Below are 15,427 nucleotides of genomic sequence, written 5' to 3'. Positions count from 1 at the left end.
TTAAACTAGCATGAGTCCACACATTCTTTGGTCTTTATTTATCCACTGTCCTTAATCTTTCTCACATCCAAGTAAATAGGTTTGAGTGGGTATGGACTGATGGCAGCAGCGCACATAGGTATCATTGTGAGCTTCCATTGCCTCAACTTCAGGGTTCAGGAGCAGTTCGTTTCTCTTCTCTCATCCAGGTGACTTAGGGAGGACGAAAGATGGAGCTGAAGAAGTTCAGCAAAGTCAGTAAATCTTTCAAAGTGGCCCCGGCTCTCATTTCACTGTCTGTCTAAGCTTTCAACTCTGGAATGTTCAATTCTGCTGCCAGCAAAGAGGTCTGCTGCCTGTCAGACGATTTGTGCAGGGGTATGTGAGCGCAAGTATAACTGTATGCAAGATACAGCTGTGCATATTTTGCTTTCCTCTTTCTCCCCTCTCCCACCCTTCCTCATTCAGTTCTAGTGATTTAAAGACACTGTAAGGGTGTCAGATTTTTTTTTTTTTATTATTTATTCATTTCCAGCATCAAATTACAGCATTTTTCTGCTTTAACCCAAGTAAATAGCACAGCAGATATCTGGCAGGTGGTGGAGAAAATGGTAGGGCAATTACAAATACAAATTATAGCATTTTTGAAGTTCTAAGATTAATTACGTTATTTTTAAATGGGTTGCAATAACAGTTTGAATGCCTGTTGTTTTTAAAACACTATCAGTAATGGTATATATTAACACTTGAATCACCCACCACCTAGAACTTATAATATTTAAGGCAAAACTGGAATATATAAGAATAAAGTTTACAGATTAATGTAGCAAGTAACCAGACAATAAAATTCAGAGTACATCTTTTTAAAGAGAATATAAGCAGAATAAATGAGTTCAACGCTTTGTGACATTAATGCACTTGCAAAGTGTATATAACTGCAAATGAAATAAGTTTTAGGGAAAAAAGGCATCTGATCCAATGAAAATGTTGCTACATTTCAGAGTGATGCTCGTGTTAAGGCAGGTGTGGTGCTGTGGGGCTGTATGAGCGTGCTCAGTAGTAGGGGCGGTGGTGAGGGTATCGTGGGTATTGCCCGTCGTAGTTATACTGCCTCCACTGATCCATCTTTTCCCGGTTCCTCTCATACTGCTCTGTTAATGGGAAGAGAAAGGGGACAACAGAGTTAGGTTTTCAGAAACTGGTTTCTCCAAAAGAGTTTTTAACCAAAATGTCTTCTCAAATATTTGATTTTTTTTGAATACCAATTAATCTGAGTTGATGCCAATGAATTGTTTTTTTCTTTTTTTAACCAAAAACAAAGAATTGTATTTGAATCTGTACGCTTTATGGCCAACAGTAAGTGAACACCTGACCATCGCACCTGTATGGGCTTGTTGGGCATCCCATTCCAAAACCTCCCCACCACACTTTGCAGCTGTAACAGCCTCTATTCTTTTGGGAAGGTTTTCAACAAGATTTTGGCGTGTGTCTGTGGGATTTTGTGCCCATTCAGTCAAAAGAGCATTTGTGAGGACAGGCACTGATGTTGGAAGAAAAGGCCTGATTCACAGTTGACGTTCCATTTTATCCCAAAAGTGTTCAGTGGGGTTGAGGTCAGGGCTCTGTACAGGCCACTGGAGTTCATCCACACCAAACTCTTGAGCTCACTTTGTGCACTGGGGCACAGTCATGCTGGAACAGGGAAGGGCCTTCTTGATTGTGGGCACTGTGTGTTCCAGTAGATAGCTTTCTACTGGCATCTGCCAAACTTGGATTCATTCATTATACTCCCAGATAATGAAGTATGATTCATTGTTGCAGAGAACACGTTTCTACTACTATAGAGTGCTTTACACCACTCCAGCTGACGCTTGGCATTGCACATAGTAATCTTAGGCTTGTCTGCAGCTGCTCGGCCATGGAAAAGCATTTCATAAAGCTCCTGATGCACAGTTATTGTGCTGATGTTGCTTCTAGAAGCAATTTAGAATTCTGTAGTGAGTGGTGCAGCAGAGGATAGGCCATTATATGCACTGAGCTGTGGTTCCTAGAGGCTTCCATTTCACAATAATAGCAATTACAGTTGATTGAGGCAGATGTAGCAGGTAAGAAATGTCACAGATTGACTTGTGGCAAAGATGGCATCCTATGACAGTGTTTAGTTAAGTTACTGAGCTCTTCAGTATGACCCATTCTCTTGCCAATACTTGTTTTTTTTTGTTTGTTTTCACGTTCTCAGTTCATGCCCGTGGTCTTCTTAAACATTATTCATCTTGGTTTCCTGTAAGTTCTGGGCCCCTGAGCACAAATGTCATCCGTTCAACAATCAAAGCATTATTAACCCCCAGCAAGACAAGATAAATATATACATAAAGATGGAAAAAAGCAGCAAACCTAAAAACCCAAATGGTCAAGCAGTCTAGCTAAAGCATACTGACACAGCAGGTTGTTTTTTTTATTTTTCCCCCCATTTATATCTCACCTCTGATGACGCAACATTACTGCCAACAAGGATGAATCAACTCTAACTGGTGTGGTTGACATTTTATATTTGGCTTTCAAAATGAGCTTCTTCTACTTTGTCAAAGGTTCAGGTCTCACTTTTACAGACCCCTCACATCTTTTGAATACCTGGCACTTCATATTCAAAGTACATTCACAGGAACGCTAGCTCAATGCTCAAAACCGGAAAGCTTGAGCGAGATAATGAAGGACAGTGTAATGATTACTAAGCAGTGAATAGAGGAGAAAAATAAACTGATATTTAGGAAAAACGTGGAGTGTGTCAGGATTATGATTGGCCATAACACAGAATTTCATTGTCCTAACAGCAAGTGAGTGTTCAAATGCAGAATCGCATCGCGCCCCAAGGCCTGCAGGATGTCTACACCGGAAACCTCAAAACATAAACAAAACACAAACCTCTCAGAAGATAATGTTGGCTGCTTTACTGACAGAGCTTTCCAGCTGTGTGAATGGGGCACGTATTTATTAGAGTTTTATCCCCACATCTAACACCAGTAGTCTAAATTACATAAAATAGCATTATACCACTGTGGTGTTAGGCATTCGACTGTAACTTCCAGCACTCTGGCTGTTTCTCTCCAAAAGTGTGTGCTGGAAGGGTCTTAGAGATCCCTCTTTTCTCTACTTCATGGAAGACTTTTTTCTCATCCATTTTAAAATGAAATTGCAGAGCAAAAACAGAAACGGGGAGTGCGTTGCACCACATCACACACTGCCGCCCGCAGCTGGTGTAGACATCCCCACTGATTATAATGGAAGTGTTTTGGTTTTGTTGTTCTCGTTTGCATCACTTGCTGTTAGGACATGGTGTTAGTTCATCTTTCCCGCTTTACTGTTAGTAAAGTTCCCACCACAATTCAAAACAGCTGTTTAGATTTTCTCATAATTGCTCGTGGGGGCCCCTAGTGGCTTGGGCCCCTGGGCGCACGCATATAAAACCCACTGGATGATCTGAGCCTGCCATAACATAATGTTTCCTACAATCTATAAAAATGTGTAATGACTTTTTCTGGTCATTAAAGTGTCCCCTAATTTTTAATTGTGTCTCCAGGGTGTGGGTATTGACCAAAAATATCATCTTCAAACCCCCTTCCCACAACCCCCACCTATCACTGAGCGAAAAGCTCAGCTAGTTCAGACACCCTCCCTGACACCATGTTTCACTTGCAAAAACATCATGGCATAAGAAATATGCATTATGATTTCTGGTTCATCAAACAGCTTCTCTGAAATTACATTGTCTTAAATTTTATGTAGTCTTAGACTTTAAAAACCATTTGGTGCCACGTAAAATGGGTGTGTGCATTAAACTAACTTGCTGTTGAGTAAGCATACATAGCAGCATTGATATGGGTGTACTTTACCTTTAAAAGTGGTTTTATATTTGAGATATATATATAATTGTCACTGCAAATTTGATCTTAAAATTGTAAGTGCCGTTAAAAAGTCTTACAATATTAAATTAAGCTTGAGGATGCTTATAGACCCCCTATGTAAGATCATTGTATAATTCCATGTTTAAATTCATAAACTTTTGATGTCTTTCGATGTCTTCTGTTACTCTAAAACCTTTTTTGGACAAAATGAAAAATCAAGAAAATTACTCCTCACTTTGAGTAGATGTGTCTAAACCTTTAACCGGTACTGTCTCTCAAAACAAACAAGACCAGGCACTGCAAACGGCTGTAATTTCGTGAGTCTTCCAGGTGTGCACTGATTGATTTTTTTTAGTTTAGTGTTTTTCAGTCATTACTCCTCCAGACAGCAGTGGCTTGTTAGAAGCCTGTGGGATGTTTCAGCTCTATGAGCCAAACTAATCAGAGAGATCTCACCGTCTCGTGCTTCCTCCACATGGTTCTCATACTCGCTGCTCTGTTCCTCATAGTACTCCCTCCTGCGCTCCGAAGCTGCCAACTGCACTTTCTGCTCAGCTGCAGGGAAAGAAAGCATTAGCTCCATCAGTTCCACAAGAGCATGCAGAGACTGGCCTTAATTTAACTTGGTTTTACAGCTTCTTATCTGCCCAGTACACATCGGGTTTTGTTTCTGACCACTCACACCCAGAAACTGGGGGGAAATAAGAGATCATCATATAAAATGTGGCAAGTGCTCTTGCTGCTTTGAACATATGAGGGAAAAACTGATATACAGTACTGTGCAAAGGCCAGACACCATCCTTAATTTATTACATTTCCAGGCTAAACAGCCAATAAGTACAAGTTATTCATTTTTCAGCAGAAATTTCTGAGGAGATTTGATAAGTTAATCCATTTGGAAAAGTAAAGGTACAGTCAATGAAAAATCTTCATTCATCTTTGAGAGAGAGGAGAAAATCAAGCTCCACTCTTGCTTCAGATCTGAAAAAACACAGGTGTTTCTGTCCATCCTTCCACTGTGAGAAGACAACTCAGCACTGTGAGTCTGAAAGGATGTGTAGCTGCCAAGAAGCTCTTACTGAGAAAATGAAATAGACAAAAAAGGAGAAAATTTGCACATCAAACAAAGAAGCTGTTTGTGTTCTCAGAACAATGAACCTCAACATCAATGCATGTGTTTGGGATTACTTTGATCTTGAGATGCAAAAAATGCAACCAACTTCTAAGACTGAGCTTTGGAAGTGTGGAAAACTATTCCTGCAGATCTCTCTGAAAAACTGAAAGCAAATCTCCTGAAAAGAATAGTAAACTCTCATTTGGCAGAGCCTCATATTGTTATCGCTCGCCTCTGGAGAAATTCCAGTACTAACAACCTCTTAGCTGTTGCCAGCATAAAGAAAGCAGTTCAGTGAGATCACCAAGACTAACATGAACCCAGAAACTTTCCCTTTAGGGCTGAATAAAGCACTGTTTGTTAAGTGTTATTGCGATATTAGCCTATTACTGGTGTGACAGGAGGCTGCAGTAGATAAATAAGCCCTCTGACCAATCACAGTTCTTTTTAACGTATGCTGAACTAAACTCATTTTTGGTTAAATTAATGCAATCTTTAATCATGCCACATTTGACATTTTTAATACAGTCGTATGCAAAAGTTTGGGTGCCCCTAGTCAAATTACTTTTCATTCATTCATTATCTAAACCACTTATCCTGCTGGGTCACTGGGGGGAGGCCTATCCCAGCGCTCATTGGGAGGAAGGCGGGAATCAACCTTGTCTGTCCATCTCAGGGTAAACACACAGTCACACCTAGTATCCCCAGTTGGCCTGACATTGGTGGGGGGGGGGCCTGTTTGCCTGACTGGCGAATTAACCCAGGCCGTTCTTGCTGCGAGGTGACAGTGCTACCCACTATGCCACCATGCCAATTACATGTTTTTTGAGGTGAAAATAAGCACACATCCTTTACAGAGAACACACTTCTGCACAATTTAATGCACAGTTACTGGTTATTTTTTTAAATTTTTATTGTATGTTTTAGTTTTTCCAAATAAATAGAAATTGTGCACTAAAATTAGCAGAAAAAATACTACATTTAAGTTTGTTCTCTGCAAAGGATGGGAAAATCAACAAAATATGTAATTTTACCAGGTGTTCAAAAGTTTGCATGCAACTTTATACTGCAGGGCACTTCACAGTTGTAATAAGTCGCAATGTAATTGCAAAGGTGATGTTTTGTCCTTATCATGCAGCCCTAGTTTCCCTCGACTGTGATCACCTAAAACACCCACATCACAGATGCTAATCAGTTATACAAAACAGATGCTCTTCTAAGACAACCATAAGTGCTCTTGTGTTTTGTCTTTCTCTCTGTAGTGAAGGGTTAAGTTTAGACCTGTATCTGCTTTTCCTTTCCATTCTCAGCTTCAGCTGCTTTCTTTCCTCCAACCTGTGCTCTTCAGCAGCAGCACCTCCTCACACACGCTGGATAAAAAGTCAAAACAGACTTTCCTCCAACTTTTTCATGCCTTAGTGCCTGCGCTGGCATAAAAACATGGGCGCCATAATAGCACACTGGAGGGTGTGTGCATGTGTGTACTCGTCATCTTTCTTACTGAGAACGCGGCTCCCCGCAAGCCTGACCATCCTCATAAGCGTTCGTCTCCAGCATTCTACTGTTTTTATGTTTTCTGCCCTTTTTGTCTTTCCTGACCGTAACCCACAGTCGAAAATATCTAACCCACAGCCTCAAACACTCACACTACTGCAGAGCTGTGTGCCAGTCATATCTCCAGCGCTCAGACTGACTGATAGTAAAAGGAGCCTCTACATTACATAATCTGCATTTATCTTCTTTCTTCCTCTCCTCCACTTAAAACATTTTTGAACCAAAATAAGTCATTTTTAGAATAGGGCTATTTTTTAACCTCCCTTTATCCCTTAGAATAAACAGCCTGTTTTTGCTACTGTGCCTTTAAGAGTGTTATATATAAATCACCTCTGATTAGATTGGCTGCACTGCATTTTCTTTTGTTCAAAAAGCAGTCCAGCTAAGATGAACGGAACATACAAGTTTGGACATAAATCCTCAGGTGACAAGACAAAGTGAACTTCAGACTTCGTTGTGTATGTGTGGATTGTTTGTAAATATGCAACAATATATTTTGTCCCTGAACCAAACTGTATCTCCATTTTTTGTATTTTTTAAATTTTTGTTTTTTACAGATTTTGAAAACACCAGCTGCCCTTCATATTGTGTTAAAATTTCATGATGAACAGAAATTTCTTTCCAAAAGTAACTGGAAAAAAAAATTCAAGCTCCTGTAGAGTTCCTGTCACAAGGTCTTTTTTTCCAACAGTGGCAAAAGAACAGCCAAGAACAGCACAGTTGATTTGTTTATTTCCCCCCCATCTTCTACTTCAATAACTCAGTGCTACAGACTGTCTGCAGTTATAACACTCCTTATAGCTTCAATGTAAACTGAATTAGTTTGAAGCTAAACTGCTCTATATCGTTGCTGTGTGAACAAAACCCTGTATCTCCAAAATGGTAACTTTACAGGAGACAGGAGAAAAACATTCCTAGCTTGTAAGGGAAGTTAATGATTTTTTTCAATGTAATTTTGGAACATTTCTATTTGTCTGTTCATTGTCAAACCATAACACAATGCAGAAGGTAACTGGAGTTTTCAAATTATGTAACAAAAATAAAAAAGTAAAAAATGACAAAAATGGAGACACAATGTTTTTGCGTAACAGCAGAGATATGTTCGTGGTTCACATCATAACCCTGATGAATTCAAAAACTTTTTTTGTTACTTAGTTTCCATATAAGAACTGGGGTGTGAACACTATTTCCTGAAACTTTGACATGGCCCCTTTAAGACAGCAGGCTCTGGCACCTTTATGCAATTCATATACTTTTATGAGCGGCCAACTGAGCCAGCTCCTCCAACAACATGTGATCTGTGAGGTTTAATGCCGAAAAGTACACGTTAGGCCTGAGTTTGACACAAGCCTTGTCATTCTGAAGATGGCGCTGACACTTGGACTCTGAGATGAAGCACATGGTGCTATTGTTAGAAAAAGCTGGGTGGCAGAGAAACTTACCAAAATACTCAGCGTATGTTTTGGGGGATCTGCGGCCACGTCTCTTGAAAAAGTTGGAGGCGTCTGATGCTGGCACGAAAACCCGCTTAGAGGGTCCTACGGGACGGAATGATTAGAGAAGCAGCCGGACCATGTAGAGTTTTTCTTTGAGATATTATGAGTGGAGGTTGAACTCACCCTTAGGTTCATTGTCTTTTCCATCCTTCACTGCTGCACTTTCTACCCCAGACAGCACTAGAGAGAGAGAGAGTGAGAGAGAGAGAGTGAGAGTGGCTGAACATTCCAGCTGCAAATATTAGTCTTAGATTTGAGCCTTTTTAAAAACAAACAGTAGAGGTGGAAATATTTTCATAAGCTAGTACATTTTTCTGTGTCAGATGTACACTTTCAAATAAAGTCTTATATTTGAGCCTTTTTGGAGGACAAACCAGTAGATACCACCTCATTGGAGTTCTAGATACCTAAAAATGAATTGTTAATAAACATCTTCAAAAGTTAGTGCACTTTTCTCTGCCAAGTGTACATAGTGTGATTGTAATAGTGTTACGTTTTGAGCCTCTTCGGAGTACTAAATAGTAAATATCAACTCTTTAGTGTTCTAGATACTAAAAATAAGTATTAACATTTTTAAAAGTTTGTCACTTTTCTGTGCCAGTCTTTGAGCCTTTTTTGGAGGACAAAACAATATACATACAATCACCTTATTAGTGTTCTAGATACCTAAAAGTGGGTATTATATAAACATTTTCAAAAGTTAGTGCACTTTTCTGTAGCAAGTGTAAACATTGCGATTGAATATGACTGTTAGTTTTTCAGCCTTTTTTGAGAGTAAGCAAGATAGAAGATAGAAGATATCACCTCATTAGTGTTCTAGATAATTAAAAAATATACATGCATAAATATTTTCAAAAGTGCATTTTTCTGTACCAGTTATGCAAATTAAATGTGACAAATTAAATGTCTTAAGTTTTGAGCCTTTTTGGAGGACACAACACAGTAGATATCATCTTATTGGAGTTCTAGATACAAAAAAAGTATTATATCAACATTATTAAAAGTTAACACACTTTCCTGCACCAGTTGTACACATTGTAATTATAATAGTGTTATGTTTACAGCCTTTTTGGAGAACAAAACAGTATATATAATCAACTTATTAGTGTTCTAGATACTAAAAATAAGTATTACGTAAACATTTTCAAAAGTTAGTGCACTTTTCTGTAACAAGTATTAACATTGTACTTGCAACAGTCATAAGATTTGAGCCTTTTTGGAGGACAAATTAGTAGATATCATTTCATTTGGGTTCTAGATAACTTAAAAAATAGCATTCCATAAATACTTCCCAAAATGCACTTTTCTGTACCAGATATACATATTGAATATAAGTCTTAAGAATTAAGCCTTTCTGGACAAAACAGTAGATATTACCTAGGGTTCTATTAGGGTTCCAGATAATGTAGATATACGCACTTTTCTATGGCAATCTACACGTTAAAGTCAAAGGTTAATCTAAATGTGATACATTTCTGTTTGCATTGTGCCTAAATGTGATAAATCAACTTCTAAAACTAAAATATGATTAACTATAGGGCCATAAAAGTCCTTTATCTTCACTTGCACACATGCACTCTCATACACATCAAACGAGGCACTCACCAGTTAGGATAAGGATGGTGGGCAGCAGGGTCAGCAGAACAATGCGCACCCAAGCCATGGTTCAGCCAGCGTGTCCGTGTGAGAGTGTATTCTACAGGTAGCACAGCCACAGCAGTCTGGAACCTGGCAGAGGCTGCATGAGTGTGGGTGAGTGAGAGAAAGAGAAGGAGGAGGAGGAGGAGAGAGGGAGGAAGGGAGGGAGGGGGCGAGCTGGAATTTCACTGGCCTGGGGAACACAGAAGGAGTGAGAGTGGAAGAGAGAGAGCAAAACAAAGGCAAATGAAGGCCTCCTGATACTGACTTGGCGGGAGGACATCAAGGCATGAACGTCTTCAATGTCATAGTTCAGTATTAGCATCTTTCACTGTGTTTTAATTAGATGACTCATCAACAGGTTGAAGTTCTCATGGATAATAGATCAGCTGTGTAAGTGTGTGTGTGTGTGTGTGTGTGTGTCTGTGTGTGTGTGTGTGTGAAATGCATTCCACATGTATCTACTCATCTGCTAGAGGATTAACTGCTGAATTTAACAGTGGCACTTTCACCTGTCGGCACGCCACACCCATGTGCCCTCGTTTATGAGACTGAGATCAGAGATTCCATTAGTGCTGGGCAATCAGCCCGTACAGATGACACTGTGAGTCTGATGCTATTTACATTTGATGATGAAATACGGCTTGTATGCCATTGTTGTCATTGCAAGAATCATCTTTGTCCTTTGCAAAACTTTGTCCTCTAGGATTGCTCTCTAGAAATACAGGCAAAACTGGAGTGTACATTAAGTACTACTCCAATGTTTTTCAACCTATTCTCCGTCTGCCACATCTGTATCAAACAGCCAATCACCACAGACAATAATTTCAGACCGTTCGCCTGTACTTTATTCAAAACACACTTACAGTAGCAGCTGCCCACTGGTGCCCATTGTAGGTGTGTTTGTAAGTGCATTTATTGACCGTATACCACAGAGGTGGAAGAGATAAAGCTAAGTTCAAGTTGTCATATGTTTCAAACACAAGCATTTATAAAAACAGTGAAAAGCTTGAGGCTTCTTTTTCCACAATCCACTCATAAAACAGGCTTCAAAGGGTACTTCCATAGAATTTTCAAATTTTCAGCAAAGTTTATTTATTGAAATGTACACAAAGTAATTCGGAATGGTTTGATATGAATTCATTGTAGAGAAATTTACTGATTCTTATTATTTAGTTATTTTTTATTGATTGGTTGAAGAACTAGGTTTTTTCATTACATTATATAAACAATTAACACAACCAATAATTTTAAATGTGACAGATATTATTGCTGTGATAATATTTGTAAAAACAAAACTAAATATATCTAAATATTCCAAGCTCAGTGGTTGGTATGGACTTGTGTAACTGAGATAGCTATCTAGATATGTTTGTGCATCTCTTTTTAATCGTATGGAATTTATGCTCACAAGCAAAATGTTTTAGGATGTTTTGATATTTATTGTGTTGTGTGATTATACAGTCAAATGAAATTCAATAGACTACACTGATTATTGTGTTATATTCACTTGCACTTGAAACAATCATGCTGGTTAAATCTTCTTGTCAGCCACGAAAGCTTTAATTGTCACTTGTGTGGGCTGCAAATTGCAAAAGGTTAGGAACCCGTTGCCTGCAACTTAAATACAGACATTAATTGCAATCCAAACAACCAGTAACCCTGCACATATCCAGGGTTTTCATATGTGAAGTAGTAAATAGTAGTAGTAGTAAAGTAGTACATCTGAAGAAACAATACATCTGCCTACAAAGCAGGAGAAGGCAATAAAAAGATATCAAAACACTTTCAGCTCACAATTTCCATCACAAAGAAAGGGCACTTGAGGGGAACTGTGGAAGTTAAGACAAGATCTGGAAGATCAAAAAAACTCTCAGATAGAATCTTTCATATGTTGCAAAGAAAGGCAAAGCAAAACCCCCATATGACAGCAAGGAACTCGCAGGATGGTTTAGCTGATTCAGGGGTGTTGTTTGCAGTGTTGCTTGCACAAACATGATCTGCATAGAAGAGTCATCAGAAGGACACCTTATATGCAACCTTATCACAGAAGTCAATGTCTGGAATGTGCAAAACAACATCTAGATAAGCTGGAAGCATTCTGGAAACAAGTGCTATGAACTTGTAAAAAATGGAACTCTCTTGCCACAATCACCAAAAGCAAATGTGACACAGTCAAGAAATTGAAGCTGAAAAGAAACTGGCTTCTACAACATGATAATGATCCTAAACATACCTCAAAATCTACCATGAACTACTTCAAGAAATGCAAGCTGAACCTTTCAGAACCTTTTCAGACTCTGAGTCACCTGAGTTGAACATCACTAAATATCTGTGAGTAGATCTTAAACAGGCTGTGTATGCAAAACAGCCCAAGGATATTGCAGAACTAGAAGCGTTCTGCAAGGAAGAGAGGGTGAAAATTCCTAAAAGAAAACAGAAAGACTAATTAATGGCCACAAAAAGGTTTGCAAGCTGTGACATCTGCCAGTTGGGGTGTTACTAAATACTACCTTTCAGGGTGTCCAAACTTTTGGACATGTTTGCTATTTTATTTATTGATTTTTATCAAAAAATAAAGTAAGTGTTTACTAGCATTTACAAATGTATCTTTAGAAAGAAAATCTTAAATGTTTTTTAACTTCATACTGAAGAAAAAAAGTCAAGATAAATTGTTTGTCCTCAAAAGGTCTCAAATACTCTATACATTTCTTTTTTTTTGTCTCTTACGAATAATCCTAAAAATAATTGATATTCTTTAAGAAAGTTTGTTACGATGTTGTTTCTGCTAAACTGTAAAATGAAACATATTTACAGGCTATATGACACAAACAATGAAGGAAGAAAACAATGAAGAGCATTTGAGAACGTTTTCTAGTTTCTTAGAAAAGCTTTCATCTGCTTAAGTGGCCATAATATAATGTGATTAAATCCATGACAACTTCTAGATTTAAAACTGGCCTCCATCTTATGCCTATGAGTATGTGTCTAGGGGGATAACTCACATGGCGGCATTCACACTCTCTTTGTACTCATTTTACAGCATGTGAGGCACCCAGACTCTGAGAGACGGAAAGTATTTTCCTGCCCCAGAGCCAAGGACAGTGGCTGAATCTCAAATGGCTCCCTACTCACTACATAGTGCACTCCACAGGTGATTAAACCATGGCTTTTAGACCTAAATGGTGCACTAATGTTAGGCAGGGAGTCGTGCAGCTTTGGATGAATGTAAATGGCTTTCTGTAAGACCAATACTGCACTATTTTGGTGTAGAAGTCGTTATTTCACCACCTATTCAGGCCACTACATAGGGTGCAGGGAGCCATCTGAGATTCAGGCTGAGTGTGGTTATGTGTGTGCACATCTGTATGTGGCATCACATATATATCAGGTTATATGTACACATATATTATTACAGTCATTTATATGCTTTTAACATTGTTTCCATGCTCTGTTTTCACAATGTGAACAGATGTTCAGTCAAGAAGTGAGAAATATTAAGATAGAAAACAGGACGGGAGAGAATAAATCTTGGGAGACTGATTCAAAAGGACAGAATGTACTTCGAGACTGGCCGTATTTCTGAAAGCTACAATCAATTTGTGGATTTTCCCCCAAGGGAGACATCCTGCACGATGTTAATTCATGTCAGTGAGCTCTATTAACTAACAAAATAAGCATTGTTGCAATCCTTTTATGTCTCATTAATTTAAAAAAAAAGGTAGAAAAATAAGCAGTGCCGAATGCTCTGTAATGTAGAATGTTGTTGTTGTCTGTTCATTTGCTCTAAAGCTGAAGCAACAGTCTTAGGCAAAACTTTTGGCACTCATGTTTTATTGATTTTCTTAGTGAAACACGTTTTCTACAGTGAACACGTCTGCATTTTTAATGCACTCTTACTGTTTATTTGCTGAATTTAGTGGAAGTGTGGCCTGTGCAGAGGTTAGTATAAATGTCAGATTTAAGTTTGTTCTCTGTAGAAGACAGAACTTATTTGCAATTAGAAAATCAACAGAGTGTCATTTGACTGGGGGTGCCCAAACTTTTGCACAAGCCTGTATCCCGTTCCCTTCAGATTCACAGAGAAATTTATAGGCTATAGAACCAATCAGAATCTCATGAGATATGATTTGAAGCTCTAACTGTATGGCTTACGATATGGTAAAGAGCAGAGACCACATATTGGGTCACTGAGGACAAAGATGGTTAATCTGAGCTATCAAGGTATCTACGGTGCATTATCTTCATATTTCTTTATACATTCCTGGTGCAGATTCTGGAATACCTGTCCTCCAACCGGCATGAAAGGGAAAGGCTTCTATGGCCTATTGTATTCATAATGTGCCCTTAAAATCCCTCCCTTGGGTCATACTGCACTGTGGTGCAGGCCTCAGCCACAGAAAGTGTTTTGTGCCTTGCTGGATTAATGGGGTCTTTCATGTCTAAAAGCCATCAGATGTTTTCTTTGGTTTGTAGTCCGCATGAGGTAGACTGTCTAGGAAACAGCAGTGACCCCAGGCTCCTCCAACCCCAAACACACACATACAAACACTGCTTGTAGTCCAAAAACACAGTTTGTGAAATATTACTCCCAGAGAAAGATGGCTTTCTCAGACTTCTTCCTTTTCTCTACAACAGCCCTCTTTCCTCTGTTCTAGCCCTCAACAGTTCCTGCACTATAGCACCAGTCAAGGTCATTTATTTTGCTATAATCAGTATAAGCAGATGCTTTGGGCCCCCACACCACAAGGGGCCCTGTGAATATGTAATTATTATTATTATTTATTTACGTTAATCATGCAAAGGGTTTTTTTTTTCATGGTTCTGCATAGAACCATCTTCACTAAAGAACCACTGAAGCACCATCTTTTCTAAGAGTGTACTTAAAGGGTCCATAGTATTTCACTTTTTATATTAAATGTAGTGCTTTGATGTAGTATATGGACATTATTAAATTTCCAAAATGCATAATTCATCTCCCAGTTTGCACAGTCCCATATATACAAACTAGCTTGTTTTGAATTCATAGTTTTCATGTGTATTTACATAATCCTGCCTATTCACATTAAAGTTATAAGGTGTCCAGCCTACTTTTTGTATCAGAACAGAATTAGTTTACATATATAAGTATGTTTAATTCTAAGTGAGAAAGAAAGGTTGGAAAATGGTCATTGAAAAAATAAATTATGATTTTGATACATATACATAAACCCACACAAATAGACCTTAGGGAAAAAAATAAAGTACAAGGAAAATGTAAGATAGGGTCCCTTTAAAGGGGAATTCCACTGATTTTACTAAATGTGTGCATCAATAAATGGATAAAATGAAGTCATTCAAAGTGGTTTGATGCAAAACGTAGAGTCAGAGTCAGAATTGTTCACAGCGGTAGTGATAGGAGCCAGATGTCTGAAACAGGCCTCTAAAAGATCTTTCAAAATAAGCTACCACAAGTAAGGGTTATACATTTCCTACCTGATGCCTACGACATTGTTTTATGATAGTTTAGAAATTAGCTTTTGGCCTAAAATATAATTTTTTAATTCATGGTGGAGAAGTACATGCAGGGCATCGTAATGCAAAATAGTGCTATTTTTTTCAGATTTACGTCTATTTAACTATTATCAACATTACAAACAAATAACTTGTATATACAAACACGTAGGTTCACTGGTCAGTTTGGATAGCAATGGCTATATTTGTGTTGTAGACTGCATAAAGAAATCAGAGAGGTCCACAATCCA

At 38.4% G+C, this 15,427-nt stretch overlaps 1 protein-coding gene across 1 annotated transcript; it reads right to left on the bottom strand.

The window, feature by feature from the left end:
- Nucleotides 1-486: 486 nt before the first annotated feature.
- ucmaa (upper zone of growth plate and cartilage matrix associated a) lies at nucleotides 487-9,817 on the bottom strand. The gene is made up of 5 exons (XM_036577509.1): nucleotides 9,651-9,817; nucleotides 8,169-8,225; nucleotides 7,992-8,087; nucleotides 4,338-4,436; nucleotides 487-1,130 (listed from the first exon to the last, which is right to left on the bottom strand). The coding sequence occupies exons 1-5, from the start codon at nucleotides 9,706-9,708 to the stop codon at nucleotides 1,033-1,035; spliced, it is 408 nt and encodes a 135-aa protein (XP_036433402.1). The 5' UTR covers nucleotides 9,709-9,817; the 3' UTR covers nucleotides 487-1,032.
- Between the last annotated feature and the right edge of the window lie 5,610 nt (nucleotides 9,818-15,427).

Source organism: Colossoma macropomum, unplaced genomic scaffold (assembly GCF_904425465.1).
Source record: "Colossoma macropomum unplaced genomic scaffold, Colossoma_macropomum, whole genome shotgun sequence".
In the NCBI taxonomy this organism is placed as follows: domain Eukaryota; kingdom Metazoa; phylum Chordata; class Actinopteri; order Characiformes; family Serrasalmidae; genus Colossoma; species Colossoma macropomum.
This window is presented reverse-complemented; position numbering and strand designations above follow the sequence as displayed.

Bases quoted from the DNA above. Each gene is read 5' to 3' on its own strand.
- ucmaa (XM_036577509.1), bottom strand. From the start codon at position 9,708: ATGGCTTGGGTGCGCATTGTTCTGCTGACCCTGCTGCCCACCATCCTT. The intron at 4,437-7,991 runs GTAAGTTTCTCT...CTTTCCCTGCAG, and splicing joins AACATACGCTGAGTATTTTG to CTGAGCAGAAAGTGCAGTTG. The intron at 1,131-4,337 runs GTGAGATCTCTC...TCCCATTAACAG, and splicing joins TGTGGAGGAAGCACGAGACG to AGCAGTATGAGAGGAACCGG.